Below are 23,714 nucleotides of genomic sequence, written 5' to 3'. Positions count from 1 at the left end.
CTCATGTGATGCAGAGATATGCAATCTTGTACCCATGTGATGCAGAGATATGCAATCTTGTACCCATGTGATGCAGAGATATGCAATCTTGTACCCATGTGATGCAGATATGCAATCTTGTACCCATGTGATGCAGAGATATGCAATCTTGTACCCATGTGATGCAGATATACAATCTTGTACCCATGTGATGCAGAGATATACAATCTTGTACCCATGTGATGCAGAGATATGCAATCTTGTACCCATGTGATGCAGGAATTTAGATTCTGCATGCTTAGTTAAGTTCCTGCAGTCTAGTCTTTTGACTGTGAGAGGTCTCCCACATATTTCTGATCACAGCCACTGCACAGAAAAGGTAGACACCTTTGTTATCAAGGTCCAGATGGTTGTTTTTAACCCTGGTCAGGTGTTTGACATGATGGTCACAACAACTATGTTGATTCTGGAGAGAGTGTGATATATCTTGTGGTGTGACCAGTAAGAAGGATGAGTGTTTTATGTTCTTTCCTTCTGGCACAGATTTTGTGTGCTTCATCCCTGCAGTTATAAAAGACGTGTGGAAACTTAAGTATCAGGATGTCTTGCAGAATGTTTTGCTTTTCTCTGAGGCATTCTGGGCTACATGTCATTTAGAAACATAAAAACATACCAATAAATGTACTGTGTTTGATTCTTTGGTTTTAGTGTGAGTAGTAATGTATTGTGTCATTCTTGTTGGTTGGTTTCTGGTACAATTTCAAAATTAAAGTGGCTGTTCTCTGGTGAGAAGTGTCGAGGAAAGGTGGATTGGATGGCTCTCCACTGTTAAAGCTGCATTTTGAGGTCCAATTCGTTTGGGAGCAGAATATTATCCACATAGCAGAGCTATTTGACAGTTTTGAGTGGTGGTAAATCTTTTGGCCTTTGGTGATTCCATATGTAAATTTGCAACTCAGCATTGATCAGCGAGTCCATAGCTGTGCAGAATTTTTATCTGTAAAAGAAATAGCCGAGAAAAACCTAGTTCACAGCTCAGTTTCATGAAACCTTGGCCAAGTACAGGCAGGTCCATGTCCAACCTTTGTGGTGTAGTAAGTATAATGGTTTGGTCAGTAGTGATTGGCAAAGAGAAGTCACATTTAGACTAGCTAACTTCTTTCTGTTGATATCCTTTTTCTTGTTGAGTGAATCTGCAGTGATGGTGTGAGTTGACAACAGAACTGAGTAGTTTGGTCATATATTTAGCCAAAGTGCTAACGGCTGTGTAAGGTGCACTGACTGCAACATTCTAAGGGCCTCACAGGACCTCCAAACTACTTGGTTCTATCAGAAGCTCACATCTTTGCCACACTAGGGATTTACTGAATAAGATAGAGGCCATCAACATCAGGAACAAATGGATAGCCTTGACATGATTTCTCTCTCTCTACCAGTCCCCACCAACCAACCCATTTACTACATTGGAAACTAAGGTCGTACACGGACCTACTTTAACCTTATCAAAACTTTGTGAAGCTGAGCTCTGTATGAACTTTGTTTTTCATTTGGTAATTCCTTTTATAGACAAAAATTCTGCCTGGCCATATGCTCATTGATCAGTACTGTATTGGCAAATCTATATATAGAATCACTGGAGGACAAGAGATTTGCTAATATCATTCCAAAAATGTCACATGTCCTAGTTATATGCATTATCTTCTGTTCATTACTCAAAAAAAAAAAAAAAAAAAAAAAAAAAAAAAAAAAAAAAGGGACAGCCTCAAAACAGCCTTAACAGTGCAAGACCATCAGATTCACCCTAGAAAAGAAAGCTGATGACATCCTTCCTGTCCTCCTATGTACTTCTCATCAAAAGAGGACAGCCACCTTAATTCCAAAGCATACAGGAAGCCATTCAACATGAAATGGTATGATACATTACTACTAACACTATGACACTGGCATATTCTTACATGCCTAATGACCTGCAGTCCAGAATACCTCAAAAGTGCAACTTTGTATAAGATGTCTACTTGGCACTTAAGTTCCCACACACAATCATCCATAACTCCAGGAGCCAAGCACACAAAATCTTTGCTAAAACCAGGGAACAAAAAAAAAAAAAAACTCATCCTGTGGTGTGGCCTGTGAGAAGGATATCACACTCTTTCCAAGAGCAACATAGGTGTTACAACCATCACATCAAACACCTGACCAAGGTTAAAAAAAAAAAAACCTGCCTGGACCTCACTAATGCAGGTGTCTACATCATAACATGCAGTGGCCGTGATCAGAAATATGTAGGGGGCTTACCACAGCCAAAAGACCAAACTAAAGGAACAATATGCCCGAGTCACATGGGTACAAGACAGCACACTTGATATCCAGGAGTGACACCCAGCTAGTCATCAGAGACAAGACAGACAGACATGCAGATGCCTTGAACTTGCTTTGATGTATACACACAATACTTACACATATAACAGAATCAAGGAGCTTTCAGTTTAACCAAATATTTGGCCCAATTTCTTTATATAAAATTTCATACTGCCATGTTGCCCGCAAGGACTGGTAGTCCTGCAGTACCATCTCTCGTTCAACCCATGCCATGTCCTTGCTGCCCAACTACTCACATGCTGTTCTTGTATAAGTATAATTGTTGTCTGCATCTGTGCAATGACAGAAGCCGGTTCTACAGGCAAAACATCTTGGTAAAGTTCATCTCTCCAAATTGTGTACATCTTTTCCACTTATCTGCCTTGTGCTGGTCACCTCCACAACAGCACAAGACTGCATGATAAAATTACAGTTTGTAGGTTATAAATGAAATACAATTCCTTTTAGAAACTTGTCATTTTTATTTCTGACCAAACTTTGTACTGTTGTAATTAAGATTTGTTCAGGAAGATGCACTAAACCTTCACTTTTTCAGACCATTTTCAAGTCACAACCAAGAGGAAAAAAAACAGATAACTAGAAGACAAGTTGAGAGGAGGGAGTGGTAGAATTAGCAGCAGTGGTAATAGTAATGAGGTAGTTGCAGTAGTGCTATTAGTGGTGGTAGGAATAGTAGTAGTGAAAGAGTAATGATAGCAATACATTAAAAAAAAAAAAGGAACACCATGGGAGACCTACTGGTCCACCCTGGGCAGGACTAGAGTAATCAAATTAAATTACATCTCGAGGCAGTTTAGATCAGTGTAACTCGATACCTGTCCCAAAGAGACAGAGGAGCACTGTAGTAGCTCAGCTGGACCATGCTAAAAGGAAGACTGGGAAAATCAGAAGACAAAAAAGGTAAAAGAAATACATTAGACAAGTCAAGAGGAAAGAATTATTATAATCAAGGGGGAAGCGCTAAACCCATAGGATTATACAGCGTCTGTGGAGGGGGGTGTGGAAGGCATTCAGGCTTAATTCGGGGAACTTTAGCACAGATCCAGTTCCCTTGATCAAGAGCCCCTCACCAGCATCAAAGAACTTTCCTTAAGGGGAAGGAGAGGAGGCAAAGGTCAGGTCAGGCCATGAGTATTTTGAAGATTAGAGCATTTGATGTATTGAAAGACAGTCACCTACAGAAACAAAGTCAGGACCAAGATTCATATTAGGAATGTTGTGTATAAGGGATGATTCAACAAGATGGCATCCAAGAAGGCTAGAGAATGGTAGTGTTAGAAGGGACCAATTAACTGGATGGCTGTGATCAACATAACAAAAAAGAGCACTTAGTCTCAGCAAGGTAAGCACTTTTTTTGTGCTCCTTATAAGTGTGTGAGAGAGTGACGAGTTTCACCAAAGTACAGTGGACCCCCGGTTAACGATATTTTTTCACTCCAGAAGTATGTTCAGGTGCCAGTACTGACCGAATTTGTTCCCATAAGAAATATTGTGAAGTAGATTAGTCCATTTCAGACCCCCAAACATACACGTACAAACGCACTTACATAAATACACTTACATAATTGGTCGCATTCGGAGGTAATCGTTATGCGGGGGTCCACTGTATTGTAGAGGACGGGAAGAGGAAATGAAGTAGACACCAGTGTCTACTCCATTTCCTCATTGTCCTGTCCTCTTCAGTAGCAAAGAAGTGCTCGCCTTGTTGACATTAACAGTGCTCTTTTCTGTCATGTACAGTATTAGAGGCAACACCTATCCAATTAATTATTCCTGTTAACATTACCATCTCTATTATTCACAGACACTGTCTTGTTGAAACATCCCATATACACATTTCAAATATGAATCTTAGCCTTGGCTTTGTTCCTGTAGATGCCTGCCTTCCTAAATATTTTGTCAAATGCTCTAATCTTCAGAATATTTGCAACCTGACCTTACTTTTACCTCCTCTCCTTCCCTCTTGAACTTTATGTATTTCCTATGCCTTTCCTGTCTTCTGACTTTCCCAAGTCTTCCTGTTAGCATGGTCCAGTTGGGCTACTGCAGTGCTCCTTTGCCTCTTTGGGACAGATGTATTAGGTTGATCTCCACTGCTTGGAGATGTAATTTACTCTTAGTACTTTATCACTAGTCCTGCTTAGCATGGACCAGTAGATTTCCTGCAGCATTCCTCTTCCTATGTATTACTCCTATTACTCTAACTACTACTATACTATTTCTACCACTAGTATTATCACTGCAACTACATACCTCATGATTACTACTACTGCTGCTTTTGCTAATTCTTCTCCTACTACTACTACTTCCTCCATTCAATCCACCTTCTCTTGTGTTCTCTTGTTTTTTCTCTCCTGGTTGTGACTTGACAGTGATCAAAGATCAAACGTCACAAGCTTCTTCTCCCAAGTGCAGGTTATTTGTGAAGCATTTCAGTAGCTCTGCTGGGTGCATCCACATCAGTCTCAGTTGTAGCAAGCCTGCAAATGCAAGAAGTGATTTATCTGTTAGGCAAGAGTGGTTATAATCAAATAATAAAGCGCTAAACCAACAAGGGTGGTAAAAATGGTAAAGACACAGTTCCATGTTGAAAAAGAAAGGTACTCCAGCAAAAGTGCTTCCTAAGACAACATATTCTTAAGACAAAGAATGAATAAGACAAATAACCCACACATAGGAGAGAGTAGCTCCTTTTTGTTAGTGTGACTTTGTAAATGGGCCAAGTCGGACTGAAATGTCGTCGTAAGCTCCTCTCTCCTACGTGTGGATTATTTGTGTATTGTTCCATTCACAGTGCTGTGCCTTTTTAATAAGACAATATACAGTCTAATGACATCTTGTTGGGCTGTTTCATCCACCAGGGATTTTATCAAAAGTAAACTGAACATGTAGACAGTGGAGAAGCACAAAGTGAAATGTAGTCCTGGGCAGGTGATGTCACCTGTTGTGATGCGACTCAGCCAAGTGGAATCACCAAGCCTTTACATTAAGGTCAGGCCAATACACCATCTGCAATGTTCCTCCAAACAGTTTGAAGTAATGGTAGCATCATGGCCAGTATTTCTGAATTTATGAATGAACTTGATTTCTGTATGATGAAGTTAGTCATGACAGTATATTCCAAACAGCCTGCAGCTGTGTTTGGAAAATACTGTCCTGGATAACTAGTTTGGCATAAGGGAAGTTCGCCAGATGGGTTTTTCTGTTGTGAATAGTACAAGCACTGTGAATAGTACAAGTACTGGCAAGCATTTCTGCATTCATTGATCCTTGTGTTTTAAGTCCCTAGAGGTTTCACCCAAATAAAATAAGTCTTTCACTGCCTCCCACATAGATCTACATCATTGACATCAGTGATGCTCCCTCAAATATGTTGTATGCAGTACACCTGCCCCATGTAGTGCATGATGGGAAAAGAAAACCTTTGACCTTGCATATGGTTTAAAATAATGACTTTTGAGATGTTGTCTAAGGTGGTTTTTATGGCTGTTTCACGGTATCTGTTGATAGAATGGAAGATGTGCTGGTGAAATAGAGATGATTTTGGTTGGTTTCAGAGAGGAAGTAGCTTGAAGTACAGCTCAAAGTGGCAGAAATATTTGATTTTTGGCAGTTATATTTTTCTTGTGGAAGAGAAGGGCACCTAAGTCCTTAGCCCCCCCCCACCCCCCCCACCCCCCATTGTGGGATTTTACTAGGTTTGCTTCAATTATTCGGACAGCCTAAACCATGACCATTCATTCTTGGTTATATTTTATCTAAGAAATAGGATAAAACTTTTATTTTTCTGTGATGAATTCATAACAGTAGGCAAGTGTTATATAAGACAAGCCTGGGATGCAATTAACGAATAGAGGAGAGTTGCCTACAGTGTGTGTTTATTTTGGACTTTGTACCACCACAGGGTATTATGTGGTGGTGCCCTTGGTCACAGTTTCCTTTTAGCTAACTTCTTCATGGTGTTAAGAGGGTATGTTAGCAACCCTGATGCAATATAGGGTATTTTCTCAGTCCTTTTTGTATAGTCAGTGATAAATGATGTATAGGGAAGCTCACAGATTGCAAGAAAAAAAGTTGAGAAAATACTACACAATGCTAGACAAGAGTCCAACCTTAGCAGATACATAATTCTACCTATCAACAACACAAGCAATAACCTCTTCAAATTTTTAACCAAAACCAACATCTGGGTTGCCAGCAAATCCTCCAACACCATAAAGGACTTAGATGAAATCCATGACCAAAGACACCACTATTGGCATCTACCTACCATGTGGAGGTTGTGATACATTTTATTGCGGGTGAAACTTCCAGAGACCTGAATACAGGCATCAACAAACATAAGTACCTGCCAGAGATGACATGAACAACGCTTGTACTACTTACCACAACAGGGAAAGCAAACTTCACCGATGACAAAATAATTATCAAAGAAGCAGACAGGAATCTGCTTTGATTGCCACAATTAACATCAAACAGAAATCAGGTTCTTCCTTAATTTTGAAAATAGTACTGACCAAGCTTATTCTCAGATATGATACTGCTATTACTGTACATAAAACTGTTTGGAGGAGTACTGCAATCAACCTACTGGCGTGAAATAATTACAACAGGTAACGTCAATCACCCAGCATTACTGTACATCTCTCGTCATACTTCCCCACTACTTATATGCTCTGGTTATTTACCTGAGTGAATAGGTAAAGTCCCTGATAGACAAAATGTCTTCCCAATAACATACCATAAGCCTTATATTGCCTTATTCACATACCATACTTGTCAGAATGTTCTACCATCGATACACTTTAAGACAGACACTAAAGTTTGGACATCATTCCAGAGGTCTCTTCAAGGGGGTAAGGGGTTGGATGACCCAAGGAATAGTAGAAAATTCTTCCTTCCTTGGATCTCACCTGATTGCCTTCCCTTCCCCAGATGCTGAATAATTCTGATAATCGTCAACCACTCGGTATTGTATACAATACTGAGACGTTGATGAGCAAAACATATGTGCAACACTATGCAGTTATGAAAGTGTTAATTTCTAATGAACATTATTAGTACTGTTATGATCCCCTAGAGGCTATATAGTTCCTGGGAAATAAGGTGGGTGATCAAGTTGGGTCAAGGGCAGGGAGGGTAATTCTATTTCCTTTGATCAAGGGCCTTTCACAAGAATAAAGACAACCTCTTGAAAGAATTATTTGTAATCTTTCAAATAAATATTATAAGTAACAAAATGTTTGAATATAATTGTCCCTTTCAACACAGAGGCTTTTTTATTTTTATGTATCACTCACTGGGGGTTTATCAGGTGCATGGATGACAAAACCAGTTGTATTTTAAATTATGTGGGAGGCAAGGAGCTGCTGACTCAGGTCAGGTGCTGTTACAAGTGAAATCGAGTGATGTCAGATGGCACTTGACCTCCTCCAGAAATACCTAACTTGATCCAACAGCACCTTACCTGATCTGGCAGCTATTTACCTTCCCCATATACTGTATATACCACTTTTCATGTCAGTCATGCACTTTATAAAGCCAGCAGTTGATAAAATGTACTAATAAAGGTTTTTGTGCTGCAGTTTTTTTTTACCATCTGTCAGCTCAAAGCTAGTCATTTATAATTATAAAAATGTATAAAATACAGAGCAGCATTAAGTGTGGTAACTATTGACACTGTACTACATTTTGTAACTTATTATCTATTTTATACATTTGCAACATCTGATAAATTGCCTCAAACCGTTATCACACGCTTTTCTGAATTTATAAGAGAAACAAAATGTTCATACTTACGATTGGTTCCAAAGGTTCTTCTACAACTGTGGCTTGGTCTAAGGCCAAAATTCCTTGTTGACTATGGTAAACAACCAGGTTGCCGCTGGTAACTGGCTGATCATGCACATGTAGTGAAGTGTTTCAGTTTCCTTTTGAAAATTTCCCTCTTTGTTGCAGTAATATTTTTTACACCTGGTGATAGAAGGTTAGTGTCATGAACCATGATGTTGACAGTGTTCTATAATTGTTTCAATGGTACCAGGTACAGGGTTTATTCAAAATTTCCTCATCTCTCTCATCCTAATAAGTTAGTAAGGTAGTGTGCATATTCAGTACCTAACTCTCAAGTATTTTTCATGTATACACCTACCATCCAACTCACGACCTGCTCGATGTATTACCACTCGACTTACGACCATGTTTTATATGCCAAATTTCTGGGAAATAAACAACTGTTTGTGTTGTATAAAGTGTTTATCCTAAACCTTACAGTATAAAATACAGTACTAACAGCATAAAAAGTAAAGTAAAAAGTGAAATACCAAAATAAAACAATAAAATAAAATCATTACAAAAATGTGAAGTTGATATTCATTAGTAAGGTTCGACTTAGGTCCATTTTGACTTACGACCAGTTGGTCGGAACCAAGCTTGGTCGTAAGTCGGATGGTACTTGTAGTATATATTATCAGTTGCTGGATCATTACTCTTAGTTATTACAGCGAGTTCATAATCATAACTATGATCCATTTATTATAATAATTGACATTTAGGCAACAAGTATTCCAAATAATAAAACATTTGTCTTTCATAAGTTATTTTTATCTGTGTATTTATGAGATAAAAATAAACTTGCAATAGGCACATCAATCTTGCAAGATATGTACTGTCAGACGTTGCTCTGTACAAAACTTTCCATACTTAAAAGGCAAAATACAGCCATGGCAACATCAAAGATGGCTTATAGCATTTTAGTTATGAAAGTATGGCTATGTCTTAAGAGAGCTTCTTTATACCACTAAGAGAAATACCAAAACATTTTCATGATACACCTACCATCCGACTTACGACCGTGTTTTTTATGCCAAATTTCTGGGAAATAAACAACTATTTGTGTTGTACACAGTGTTTATCCTAAACCTTACAGTATAAAATACAGTACTAACAGCATAAAAAGTAAAATAAAATATGAAATACCAAAATAAAACAATAAAATAAAGCCATTACAAAAATGTTTTTGTTGATATTCAGTAGTAAAGTTCGACTTACGACCATTTCGACTTACGACCGGTTTCTCGGAACCGAACTCGGCCGTAAGTCGGATGGTAGGTGTACTTTTACACTTAAAATATGTACAGGCACACCTAGTAAATATGGTGCTCGCTTCAGAGTGTTTTGCTAATACAGCACTGACTCGCACTCAGTCTTGTCTATAACATCTGTGCACTGCGTATCTGTCATATTCTGGCAATTTTAAAACTTTATACTTGTGCTGTTGTTCTGTGTATTAACGAACACGCAGAATTTTCTTCCGGCGTTGTCACCACTCTAACGCCCTTACTTTATTTTCCCTCCTTGCTGATGGACCCACCTTTAACACAGACTCCCTCTTCGACTTTTTGATAGCAACTGATTTATTACGCAAACTTTGATAATCCTTTCTTTAGCACTCCTCACAGCCCCTCCTAACTTTACCTTTATTGTCATCTCCACCCTTATTTATCCTTAGATCCTGCATCAATTCCTACCCTGCAGTGCTGTATAACCCTGGTAGGGTTAGCGCTTCCTTTTGATTATAATAATATTGTTATTATTGTAATTATTTCAGCACAATAGCCCCTAAGGTTAATGCTGGTGAAGAGAGGCGTCACAAGACTTACTTAAATCAAAAGCTAGAAATGATCAAGCTTAGTGAGACAGGCTTGTGGAATGCCCAGATAGATATTAGATCAAATTAACTCCAATATCTACTTAAACCTTCCTTTGATAATCACTTCTCCTAAAAAGCTCACCATGAGGCGGGCTAAAACAACATGGGTTCAATCCTCCAGCTAGTCGCAGTGTTGTTATTGATTCTTCTAAAATGTTCATTTGTCAGTCACGATAAGCAAAAGATGAAAATATTTTAAGGTTAGCAATACAATACTGTATTATTTTTACTTTTGCATCTTCTTTAGCCCTAGCATTATTGCACACTTAATAAATGATAGTGTAAACATGTTTTTAGGCTTTTATATGCACTGGCAAGTGGAAAAAAAGGAGGCTGTGATTTGCCTTATGGTGATATTTGCTTTTCAGCAAATATCCCAGACTACAGATTCTCTGCATTACTGTATATTCACATCACACATTTCCCTCAAACATGACATCTCCACTGCCTCCAGCCTTCTTGTTGCAACATACACCACCCATGCCTCACACCCATACAAGAGCATTGGTGTAACTATACTCTCATACATTCTCCTATTTGCTTTCATGGATAAAGTTCTTTGTCTCCACAGACTCCTCAGTGGACCACTCGCCTTTTTCCCCTCGTCATTTCTATGATTCACCTCATCTTTCATGGATCCATCTGCTGACACGTCCACTCCTAAATATCTGAATACATTCACCTCCTCCATACTCTCTCCCTCCAATCTGATATCCAATCATCCGTTACCTAATTTTTTTTTATCCTCATCACCTTACCCTTTCCTACATTCACTTTTAATTTCCTTCTTGTACATACCCTTCCAAACTCATCAACCAACCTCTGCAACTTTTCTTCAGAAAGTCTGGTAAAAATTAGTATACAATAGTTACTGTTACCAAACTCCAATATTCTTGACCCATGAATTATAATTACATGTTGCCAAGCAGTTATCTTACTGACATCATTTTACATTTTCATGTTTACTAGGTTTAGTTCTGCTCAAAATATCACAAGCTCTCTCATGTAAATACTGTAGTCCAACATTATGTCATCAAAACTAGTGATTCTTTCAATATACATACAGTACATTATAACTCATGAGTTTTTAGTACATAGTTTCATTTGATTTGTCAATATTTCTTGCAAGATAAAAAAAATATCAAAAACTCAAAAATAAAATAAACTACATTACCACAAATTCAGATTTCAAAACTCCTGGTTTTTATGCCAAGCTTTCTGGAAGCAAAATTTCTTAAATCCACATTCTTAAGTTTCCAATACATCAGTGGGTCATCTGGTGCTGCTTGCCTCCCTTCAACCACATGTATGTTGCTACTCAGTCTGCAGACAGGGTGAATTCCGTCGTCGATGTAACATTCTGCGATATCTGCGACATCTAATAGGACTGTGACATTTAATAGGTCAGTACCTACTAGTTGGAAAATAGTAATGGTTCTAACAAGAGGATTATTATTATCATTATATTCATAAGGAAGTGCTAAACCCATAGGGATTATAATATTAAAACATTTATGGGGAGTGCTAAAACCCACAGGGTCATACAGTGCTTAGTGAATTGGGAGGCACTCTGGTTTGATTCAAGGAAGGGAAGGGCAGGTCCAATTCCTTAGATCAAGAGACCTCCTCACCAGCATCAAGTAACCTCCCTTGAGGGGTAGAGGTCAAAGCACCTTGGAAATGGGAAGTCTTTCAGTTTGGTCCAAGAAAAGGGAGAGTAGCTCCAGTTCTTTGGACCAAGAGTTCTTCACCAGCATCTAGGCATAGGACATGGGGTCAAGGAGTCTAAAGGTCTTAATATTTTTGAGTACTCACCTTTTCACATGTGATTGCAGGGGTCGAGTCTTAGCACCTGGCTCCACTTCTGAACTTGCCGTTTGCCAGATTCACTCTCAGCTTCGTGGGCCCTACTGTACTTATTCTTAAAACTATATATGAAGTCTGCCTCCACCACTTCATCAAGGTCATTCCACTTCCCAGCCATCCTGAGACTGGAAAAATACATCTTAACATCCCTATGAGTCATGTGTTTTAGCTTCCAGATGTGCCACTGAGTACCTCTTTGTTACCTCTCAAACAACCTGTTCCTGTCTGCCCTATCAATTTCTGAGTATTTTGTATGTTGTTACCATATTCTTTCCCTGGTCCTTCTGTCCTCCAGGGCCATTACATTCAATTCCTTTAGCTGCTTCTCATAGTTCATATTCTTTAGCTCTGGAACTAATATTGCTTCATACTTCTTTACTTTCTTCATTTTTTTAACATGCTTTGTCAGGTGGGGGTTCCATACTGGTGCTGCATACTCCAAGATGAGCCTGACATATGTTGCATAAAGCATTCAGATGATGCGAGCCTCTGGTAATATGGTAGGCACTATGCTTACTCCCAGGTCCTTGTCTTTGAATGAGGTCTGCAGCCTGTCTGTATTCTGGTTCCTCCCGCAGTCTTCATAACCTTGCATTTCCTGGGACTGAATTCAAACAGCTACTTATCTGACCAACCCTGCAGCTTGTCCAGATAATTTTGCAGCCTTTTCCCATCCATATCTGTATTTTCAGTTTTACATGTTGTTCACACACCAGACAACACTGGTCCTAATACTCATCCTTGTGGTACACCACTTGTTACGCTTCCCCACTCTGAAATCTCTTCCTGGACAATCTTTGCTTCCTTATCCTAAGGTACCCCCCCCTCCTTGATCCACTGGAGTATGTTCCCAGTTGTCCTTTCCTGCTTCTCAAGCTTTTGTTCCAAAATAATTTTGCAGTCCAAGATAATTCAATCCATCCATCCATCCATCCATCTCCATCTATCTCCATCTATCTATCTCCATCTATCTATCTCCATCTATCTATCTATCTATCTCCATCTATCTATCTATCTCCATCTATCTATCTATCTATCTCCATCTATCTATCTATCTCCATCTATCTATCTATCTATCTCCATCTATCTATCTATCTCCATCTATCTATCTATCTCCATCTATCTATCTATCTATCTCCATCTATCTATCTATCTCCATCTATCTATCTATCTCCATCTATCTATCTCCATCTATCTATCTATCTATCTCCATCTATCTATCTATCTATCTCCATCTATCTATCTCCATCTATCTATCTATCTATCTATCTCTCCATCTCTCTCTCTCCATCTCTCTCTCTCTCCATCTCTCTCTCTCTCCATCTCTCTCTCTCTCCATCTCTCTCTCTCTCCATCTCTCTCTCTCTCCATCTCTCTCTCTCTCCATCTCTCTCTCTCTCCATCTCTCTCTCTCTCCATCTCTCTCTCTCTCCATCTCTCTCTCTCTCCATCTCTCTCTCTCTCCATCTCTCTCTCTCTCCATCTCTCTCTCTCTCCATCTCTCTCTCTCTCCATCTCTCTCTCTCTCCATCTCTCTCTCTCTCCATCTCTCTCTCTCCATCTCTCTCTCTCTCTCTCTCTCTCTCTCTCTCTCTCTCTCTCTCTCTCTCTCTCTCTCTCTCTCTCTCTCTCTCTACTGTAACTTTGTCATTATTTTTTTTTATTATCACACTGGCCGATTCCCACCAAGGCAGGGTGGCCCGAAAAAGAAAAACTTTCACCATCATTCACTCCATCACTGTCTTGCCAGAAGGGTGCTTTACACTACAGTTTTTAAACTGCAACATTAACACCCCTCCTTCAGAGTGCAGGCACTGTACTTCCCATCTCCAGGACTCAAGTCGGCCTGCCAGTTTCCCTGAACCCCTTCATAAATGTTACTTTGCTCACACTCCAACAGCACGTCAAGTATTAAAAACCATTTGTCATAGAATTCCAAAAGGCTGGTAAGACAAGACTTGCTATCTCTGAACCCATGCTGGTTATTGTTTATGAAACCAGTTCAAGTACTCTACCATTCTCTTAACGACTGTTTTCTCCATTACCTTGCATGATATACATACATGTCAATGAAACTGGCCTGTAGTTCAATGCCTCCTGCCTATCTCCTTTCTTAAATACAGGTACTACATTTGCTGTCTTCCAGATCTCTGACCTGTGTTCACTGACTTGCCGTAGATCATTGTTAGCAGTTCGGACAGTGCTGCTGCTCTCTCTCGCAGAATCCATGGTGAGACAGTCAGGACCCACCGCTTTTGATGTATTCAGCTCCATCAAAAATTCTTTTACCTCTACCCCTGTTGTATGTATGATGTCCAGTACCTGCTTATGTACTCTTTCCCTGAGCTTTCTGGAACTGCTCATTTTCACTGAGAAGCCCTCTAAATCAATTGTTTACCACTTTACAGGCTTCCTTGTCATTTTCTGTATGTTCTCCTCCCTCAGTCCAATTGCTCATGGTGTTTTAACTTTTGTTTTTCTTCTTATCTGGCTGTGAAGCAGTTTTGGTTCAGGCTTGGCCTTGGTTACTATGTCATTCACAAAATGTCATTGAGCCTCTCTTCACCCTTGCATGTTCATTTCCAGCTAATCTGCTCGCCTCTCTGTTCTCATCTGTCCTTTGCTTCCTATAGTTTTTTTCATGCTCTTATACTTCTCTCTTTTGCCTCTGAATCTGGTTACACTAAAGGCTCTCTGTCTATTCTGTTTCTTGTTCTTCATCTAGATATGAAGTTGTCCTCTGCCTCCTGGCACTTCCTGACCATGTACTCCATTTTATATAAATGGTTTCCACAATAAAGATGCCAAAGTAATGCACAAGTATCTTTCATCATACACCATCTCATTCACTGTTATTCCCTCCAGTTTCCTTTCCCACTGCACTGCATTCAAGAATTCTCTAATTTCTGCAACACTCCTGCTTCTAAAGTCTGGCTTCTTGCACCCTCCACTTTCCAATCTTCCTTCTATGTTTAGTCAAGCATGAAAATGCTGCTGCAGTGCATTAATACAAACTTCAGTAAACCTTTGATTTAAACTTAAAAGCAACCATTTTTGTAAACAGAACTATGCAAAGAAAACTGAAATCAAAGGAAAACTTATGGTTTTATAGTCTGTAGAGGTTAATAAAAGAGAGATCGCTCAATGGCAATATTAGCATAAATGTGTGCAATAAATAATACAGTCTCTCCTCACTTAACGACGGAGTTCCATTCCTAAGACCACATAGGTAAACAAATTCGTCGCTAAGTGAGGAGCATACTATAATGGTAGTGGGTTTCTGTCAACTATCTCTGATATTGTTTTAATGTCGCCTTTGCACCATTTATAACATCACTGTGCACTACACTACTTTGTTAGGTTAATGTGTGTGTTTCGAGGGTTTTAGTACTTGAAATGTACACAGAACTCCATAGTCCCAATTGCAGCAGTCACTTAATTTTTTTCTTAATTCTACTGATTCTAACACCATATACACAGAAATTTTATATTACAATTGTTTCAGGGTGTGATAATCTTCATAACATGGAAGTCACATTTTTTGAGGTCATCCTGGAGTATACTTGGAGCCTAGGTTAAAAAGTACATAGCGTGTTTTTAGCTGAATTTCACCATTAGTATCATGAAATTGTAATAAATTTGGAAAAAATAAGGCATATTCCTGGTAGCTCCATACACTGGTTACCAGCAGGGAAGCTGGTGGTGACACATTACTAAGGCAGTGTTACCTATGAACTGTGTAGACCCACATGAGCCTACATTTTTTTCCAGGTGTGAGGTAGTGGTAGGCAAACTAAACAGGCAAGTAACGACTTAAAATAGTAGCAAGCAGCATATTCAATGCCTTACAGCAAACGTCAAAGTCCGGTCCCCTGACATAGTGTACGTCAGACACAGTTTAAGGATCAAGAAACTTTGGAAATACGAGACAAAATCCCCTGGATCAATCAAGCCAGAAACAATGGATAGCATGTTATTAACAGAATTGATAATTGTTACAATCGCAGCACAGCATTTCTATCCAACACAATCGCCATTACTAAACACCCACTACTCCTCATTAATCCATTAAATAAAGGGGTCACTTGTAATTTCAAAGCATACTAAGCCTTGTGCTTTGAAAGGATAGAAATACTTTAGAATTAAAAAAATGACGAATTAATTGCTAATTGGTTAACTCATCATTCTGTGTAGGTGTAGCTGTGACACAGACCACCATGTTTGAATAATTGAGCAAATATTGAATATTTGAAGCTTGTCTAGACTTAAGTAGTCTAAGTATTAGGGTAAGTCTGCCCGAAATGCCTCGGCATGATAGTGGCTTTCTTTGTACCAATCAGATTATGAAATGTAAACACACATTGAAACTTTTGCAAAGAAATAAACTTTTTTGTTTTGTTTGTTTTTTGTTGTTTGTTTGACACAGGTTAAGGACCTGATATCAGAGCTACTGTATAGGTAATGTTATATATGTGGAGTGAGTAATACTATATGGTAAAAATTGGATTACGTATGTTCATCTGACTTTTTATTTTTCAAGGTGACAGGTATATCTTCAAATTTGAACTTTGGCTAAAATAGTAAAAGTAGTAATTTACAATGGTTCAGGTGCACAGATGTTATGGGTACATTAAAAAAGTATGCACCATACATTATACGTATATTGAACACAGGACAACCAAGCAAAGTCAATGTGAATACAGCCTCTCCTCACTTAGCGGCGTACTCGTTTACCAACACCTCGGACTTACGATGGGCTCTCTGACCAGTATTCATACCTAAATAATGTATATTAGAGCTGATTTCCTCTATTCTGTTTATTTCAATATGCAGTACACTACTCGATAAACATTTAAAAATACAGTATGCCAGAAATGTTATAAATGGTTCAAAGGTGACATTAAAACAATATCAATGATGGTTGACACAAACTCACTACCATTATAGTATGCTCCTCACTTAGCGACGAATTTTTTTAACAACATGGTCTCAGGAACAAAACTCCATCGTTAAGTGAGGAGAGGCTGTACTGCACTTCTTACCTTAAATTCTTGTTGTTGATGCATGATGGGTTTGACATCAATGGAGAAGACTGCTGTGGCACTTCTGGGCCAAATTAGATGGTTGGGGGTTCTTAGGATGAGGTGAATGGATGAGGTTTTTGGAATGAGATAGATGGTTGGGATTCTTGGGATGAGGTAGATAATTGGGGGCTCCTGGGTCAAGGTGGATGGTTGTACTTCCTGGATTGAGGTCAACACAGAGTTGTAACTGGAGCCCTCAGGTATTGTCAGGCATGTCTGCTGTTTCATTCTTCAATACTTTATACGGCTGACAATAAGGCATCATTGCTTGGTCCAGAGCCCACCTCACACCAGTGCTTCTAGATGTGGCAAAGTCCTTTCAGTAAAAATAAAAAAAAAGTCTGAATCTTTACCATTAGTATGCAGCACCTTATGTATGTATAAACTGCTTAGGTTTAGATTCTTCTTCCCTGTTTTCTTGTCACCTGCTTCCCTTCTATCTGGGAATTGAACTCTGCAGTTCATAATCATCATCATGTCAGAGTTCTTGCATATCATTTGGCTGCATACCTTTACATCCTTCACTTGGCACACTATGCCAAAACAATTATTTCCTGGACCTGACTCTCTACCGAGAAAAAACCTGTGACAGTATTCACTACACATGGTCATGAATTTCTCCAGCATATATTTATGGTTGATTGGGGCACCTCATCCCATGTAACTTTCATGTAAAGTACTGCATCTGCAATTTCCAGGTATGTGGGAGAAATAGACTGGCCTGTATGCATAGCCAACTCACGTAAAGTACTGGTACCTCTTAGCTGGTCTCCGCAGAAAACAGCATCCCAGACGAGCCAGTATATTCCATGGGGTTTACTACAACACACAATCCCCACCACAAATAGATGGCTGCCTAGGAGAGGAAACAAAGGTAAAAAAATGTGTGATTAGGCAATTAAATATAAATACAAAGGAAAGTGTGGTTGTGTCTAATCTTTTAGACATCAGTTTCTTAATGTGCTTCTTCTTCCGTCTTCTCAATAAATCCTATACAATAAGCCCTCAATATAACAGACTAATGGAGGGGAGATTGTGCAAGTGACCGACAAATCAGAATAATGTTAAAAGAAGAAGTAAAATAAAGCACTTAAGCACTCTACTGTGTAATTAATATAGCACTGTACTCACAGTTTACACAGATACCACAATAAATTTAAAAAACTAAACAAGTTAAATGAAAAGTTCACTTAAGTGCATTCTGCCAATTATTGCAAAAGGCCATTATATTGAGGTTTTACTGTACTCTGACCAGTGGAAAAATCAGAATAACAATTTAAATTCTAATTTATTTCACATTTATAGAAAATATATAAAACTATATACAAAGATTTGTACATTCACTTTACAAAATCAAATTATTTGGTAAAAAATACAAAAAAGGGGCATTCTTAATTTGAGAACTGAATAGAACTAGTGCATTGCTCCGAGTCTAGTTGCACAACAGTAAGCTATATCAACCAAGTCTTCCCTTCTATGGTGTTTTCATGCAAGGAATGGAGTTGCAGAGAAACACATTGATGCCTTTTTAGTTGTGTAATAATTTTATGAATTTATTAGCCATACTGTATGGTTTACCAAAACATTCTATTCAGTCACATAAAAAAAAATATATACAATATATACAGTATATATTTTTTACATACTGTAATTAATTTACACAACTCAACAACTTCTTGTCACTGATATTTTTGGCACTCCAAAACAAAGAAACGTCAAAATAATGATTGGTATGAACAAAAAATATAGCTACAATCCAGAACAGAAATACATACATATAGGGAGATCTTTCGTATACATTACAGTTCTAGCATTTTGAATGCACACTCAAGTAAGTTTGTACATTTTGACAAGAAAACCTATTGGCATATTTGTCCATACAGGGTGACGTCGGACTGCAGCACCCTTTGCTGTCTCTCACTAATAATCAGTGCCAAAACTAAAGAAAAAAAAGGAACGTCTTAAATTGCACCAGACGCCCACACACTAGCTTTGGAACTTATAAAAAAGTGCCGTATCACCCTTGACAATTACCTGGGCATATTAAGTGTCTTTGCAGGACCCAAGGAAAGAACATCACTGACACCCCATTGCTGCAATGTCATATGACCATTTCTCAAATTTTCTAGTGTTAGTATAGGTACACCAACTACACCACCAGCACCTCGGTTTTGAAGGTTTGTCAGTGGAAGGAATGAACGGATTCCAAGGGCCGCCATGCGCTGCACATTAACTGGATTACGCAAGTCTACTAAAGGAATAGCCACATCTCCAGCAGAAAGATGCAACTGGTGAAATTGTTGATAATGATGTTGTTGCCCTTTTTGTGTAGAAAACCCTGCAGTGCAAAGGTGACACTTAAAAGGCATACGGGACTGTTGCTGTTGCTGATGCACACGACTATGTTCTGATAACAAAGCTGCTGTTGGAAAAGAACGTTCACATTGGTGGCACTTGTGCCGCGTGCCCTGAGAACCTGTAGAGGGGACATCCTGAGTTAAATCTACAGTAGGAGGACGAGGGGGACGTTCTAAAGTACTGTTTGAAACACCTCGAGTTGGAGGTGCCTGTGGTACAGCAAATCCATCTCTATCTCGTTCTCTTCCACCCCCTTCTCGTTCTCTTTGTGTTGGTGGGTGTACAGATATGGCCGATGATAAATTCAATTCTTGTGCGGTAGGTAATCGGCGGTCATCTCGTCCTCCAGTACCATCCTGACGTTCACCAGCAGCTGGTGTAACAGTAATACCTCGTGATGCTAGGAGGTTGGCAACAGCCCCAGCCTCTGGGCCACTTCTTTCACCACGTGATGATGCATCTTTACCACCAGATGCTCGTACACTTAGTGTAATGGAATCACTGAGGTTAATAGTGGACTCTGTGGTTGCTGGACCACTTGAGCCACGGTGCTGACTGCCAGGAGCTGCAGACCCACCCTGCACATTGGATATCACTGGTAGTCCATCACTACGGTTTGCCACTGCTATAATTTGACATTCGTTATCCTTCTGACGCGACGGAACGTTGATGTCCTCTCGACGAGCAGATTTGCTAGGCGAATGACCAGCAGCACCTAACAGCTGTCTTTTCCCAGCAGCACTCTGTTGTTGAGGGGAAGCCTGTCTTTGGCCGGGATACATTGTTTGATGCATACGTTGTAAAGGAGGCATCATCCCACCACGTCCTCCTGGTGCTGGCATAAGTGGTGGTGGAAGGATTGATGAGGTTGGAGGGCGGCCAGGTCCTCTTGACGGCTGTAGGTGTGCTGCCTGATGAAGAGGCGGACGACCTACGTGGCCCATGAGAGGCGGTCGTCCTCTCACCCGTGGTGGAGGACTAGGACGATATGGCATTGCAACACTCGGGGGCAACGGAGCACGCAGTGGACCCGCTATGCTCGTGTTTGCCATACTTGTGCCTGCCAGAGCACCATAGCTTCCAGCAGCACTGTATGCTGCATTCTGCGACCACTGATTGCCATACCTAGATATCATGCTGCCAACTGTGGCTTGACTAGCGGTTGTTGTTGCTATCATATGAGCACTAGTCGCTGGAGCCATGAGGTTATTTGCTATTGTGAGTCGAGGCACTCCAGCCTGCTGATCACCGCTTTGAGGTGAAAGCTGTTGTGACTGCTGAAGCGGTGATGTAGCAGGTGGCGTTGGACCTTTGTGAAGTGATGGTGAAGTTGACTGTTGAGTAGGACTGGTGACAGGACTGGTAGCTAATGCTCTAAAAGATGTGTCTGAGGGTGGTGGTGTAGGCTGCCCACCAGAGGATGTGGGTGTGCCAGAGTTAGAACCTCGAGAACTAAGGTGAGAAGGAGTGGCAGGCCCTCCACTATGAGGTGAGGGGCCTCCACTATGTGGTGAGCCATCCACCTGCCCAGACTGTGAGCCTGACTGTGAGCCTGGCTGTGAGCCTGGTTGAGAGTCTGGCTGTGAATCTTGTGATGACTGACCACTATTATTTAAGTATTCAAGTTCTGATAACAAGTCACTTGCAACACCAGAAGCTTGCTGCTGCTGCTGTTGCTGCTGCTGCTGTTCCTGTGGTGGTGAAAGCTCTGACTGATCTTCCTGTTGTTCTTGAGATTGCTCTTCATTACTGTCCTGGCTCTGGACACTGAAAGAGTCATTAAGACACAGTTGTTCGAAGCTACCCTGGCGATCATTCTTCTCTGGGGATTCCTGACCCAACACTGCTTGACTAAATAACCCATCTTCTCCATCACCCTCACTTTCCCCACCATTAACAGGATGACTGGAGGACTCCTTTTCTGGGGGGGTATCAGCTGAAGAGTAGTCAGGATCAGCTGCTCCCTCTGTTCCACCTGCCCAAGCACTGCTCTCACTTGCACTCTCTGCAGCTGTTGCTCCTGCCATTGCAGCAGCTATTCGTGATCCAGACTCGTATTCACTGAACCAATCACTGGTAGGGAATGATTCAAACTGGGGTTGATAAGTTGAAGGCGGAGCTTCACTTGACCCAGCGTTACCAAATCCGAGCTCTTGTTCACCAAAGCCGGCGTTAAAACTACCACTGCTGTTTTCAGCTTGGTCAGCACTACCAGAGGCTTCCTGATAATTTCCCTGCGTTTCCTTTTGTTGTGATGAAGCAGCCTCTTCCTCTTTCTCTTGGTCTTGTTCCTGCTGCTCAGAATCGTCTTGCTGAGAATCCTGCTCCTCCTGCTCGTAATCCTGCTCCCTGCCACTATCCAAGTCGTCATGCCCAGACGGTAGATTCTGTTCTACTTGGTCCTCAGTGTCCCTTTGTTCTGAGGGTGATCCACTGGCTTCACGGTCTCCTTCACTGTCACCTCCACTTTCTTCTTTCTCCTCAGGAACCCTACTCTCTTCTGTACCATCCGCCACCTCTGGCTCTCGAGCTTCAGCTTCCAGTCTGTGTTGTTCCTGAAAACTGTTGTGGTTCTCACTCATGCCCTCGTTATTAACAATTTGTACCTCTCTTCGCTTACGTCCACGACCTCGACCCACTTTGGAAATTTTGAGCTTCAGCTTGATACTTGACCGCCTCCTCTTTCTACCAGGCTCCACCTTGGCCCGCTTCAGCTCTGCTGCTGTTAGGCGTCTTAGTCGCACTTTTAAGGTTTTTTGACGAACGTGGCCCAAATGATGGGCCTCAAATTCTTTTTCACTAGCAAACTGATTTATCCTACAATGAATACACCATAAATCTTCCTTTTGCCGTTCTTTGCAAGATTCATTACCTTTAGAAACAAACTCGGTTTCTTTTTTAGGGAGTTGTGCTTCCCCAGTTTGCAACTGAGGTACTAAAGGTGTTATTTGTCTCGTAACTGGATGCTGAGTTCTTGCTGAAGCAGTTGGATCACCTACCACATGGCAACTGCTGAAATGATGGGCAAGGAGTGTTTGACTAGGAAAAATAACTGGACATAAACGGCAAGAGTACGTAAGCACGTGGGCATGGAAGAGTGCCAGGTGGTCACGAAGGAGTGCCACATCCTGGAATGTTGCTCCGCACTCCCAGCATTGACCACTTTCCCCAGCTTGTTGTGCACCTACAGGGTACTGCTGCTGAGGCTCAGGAGCAGTGTACGAGCTCTGACTGAAATACTGATGCTGTTGAGGGTAGTATGCTTGCTGCTGCTGATATACCTGTTGATTGTAGTATGACTCGTGGTGGTACTGGTACTGCTGGTACTGGTACTGTGGGTAGTAGCTCTGCTGATACTGTTCACTTAATGCATATGACCAGTGATTCACTGCACCGTTTCTTGTCAGATCACCTGAAACCGAAAAAAATTCTCTGAGTTGTAAAATTCATGAGCATAAAGTAAAGCTTACTGACTTCTTTAAGAAGGAGACACTTGTTCTTGAAATTATATTGATAAAGCCACTTGATGGCAAAACATCTACAATAAAAATACCCAGATGTTGCATGTGTCTAATCCTTCAATAAATTTTATCTACATGTATTAGCTACTATTAGTCATGTGATCCTCTGCATTTTTTTTTTTTATCACACTGGCCGATTCCCACCAAGGCAGGGTGGCCCGAAAAAGAAAAACTTTCACCATCATTCACTCCATCACTGTCTTGCCAGAAGGGTGCTTTACACTACAGTTTTTAAACTGCAACATTAACACCCCTCCTTCAGAGTGCAGGCACTGTACCTCCCATCTCCAGGACTCAAGTCCGGCCTGCCGGTTTCCCTGAACCCCTTCATAAATGTTACTTTGCTCACACTCCAACAGCACGTCAAGTATTAAAAACCATTTGTCTCCATTCACTCCTATCAAACACGCTCACGCATACCTGCTGGAAGTCCAAGCCCCTCGCACACAAAACCTCCTTTACCCCCTCTCTCCAACCTTTCCTAGGCCGACCCCTACCCCGCCTTCCTTCCACTACAGACTGATACACTCTTGAAGTCATTCTGTTTCGCTCCATTCTCTCTACATGTCCGAACCACCTCAACAACCCTTCCTCAGCCCTCTGGACAACAGTTTTGGTAATCCCGCACCTCCTCCTAACTTCCAAACTACGAATTCTCTGCATTATATTCACACCACACATTGCCCTCAGACATGACATCTCCACTGCCTCCAGCCTTCTCCTCGCTGCAACATTCATCACCCATGCTTCACACCCATATAAGAGCGTTGGTAAAACTATACTCTCATACATTCCCCTCTTTGCCTCCAAGGACAA

The 23,714-nt window shown here is 40.6% G+C and overlaps 1 protein-coding gene and 1 long non-coding RNA gene across 8 annotated transcripts in view; both read right to left on the bottom strand.

Annotated features, from left to right (window-relative positions):
• Nucleotides 1-4,016: 4,016 nt before the first annotated feature.
• LOC128699962 (uncharacterized) lies at nt 4,017-12,975 on the bottom strand. Its single transcript, XR_008408687.2, has 3 exons — nt 11,244-12,975; nt 8,158-8,331; nt 4,017-4,838 (listed from the first exon to the last, which is right to left on the bottom strand). It is a non-coding gene; the product is annotated as an uncharacterized lncRNA (long non-coding RNA).
• Nucleotides 12,976-18,294: 5,319 nt separating this feature from the next.
• LOC128699959 (AF4/FMR2 family member lilli) overlaps nt 18,295-23,714 on the bottom strand; it is a 183,237-nt gene continuing 177,817 nt past the window's right edge. For all 7 annotated transcript variants that reach the window (XM_053792802.2, XM_053792798.2, XM_053792799.2 and 4 more), the window contains one exon: nt 18,295-22,789. In XM_053792802.2, coding sequence (XP_053648777.1) covers nt 19,050-22,789 — 3,740 coding nt within the window. In that variant the 3' untranslated portion in view covers nt 18,295-19,049. The remainder of the gene's footprint in view (nt 22,790-23,714) is intronic.

The sequence above is a fragment of the Cherax quadricarinatus genome, chromosome 64 (genome assembly GCF_038502225.1).
Source record: "Cherax quadricarinatus isolate ZL_2023a chromosome 64, ASM3850222v1, whole genome shotgun sequence".
In the NCBI taxonomy this organism is placed as follows: Eukaryota; Metazoa; Arthropoda; class Malacostraca; order Decapoda; family Parastacidae; genus Cherax; species Cherax quadricarinatus.
This window is presented reverse-complemented; position numbering and strand designations above follow the sequence as displayed.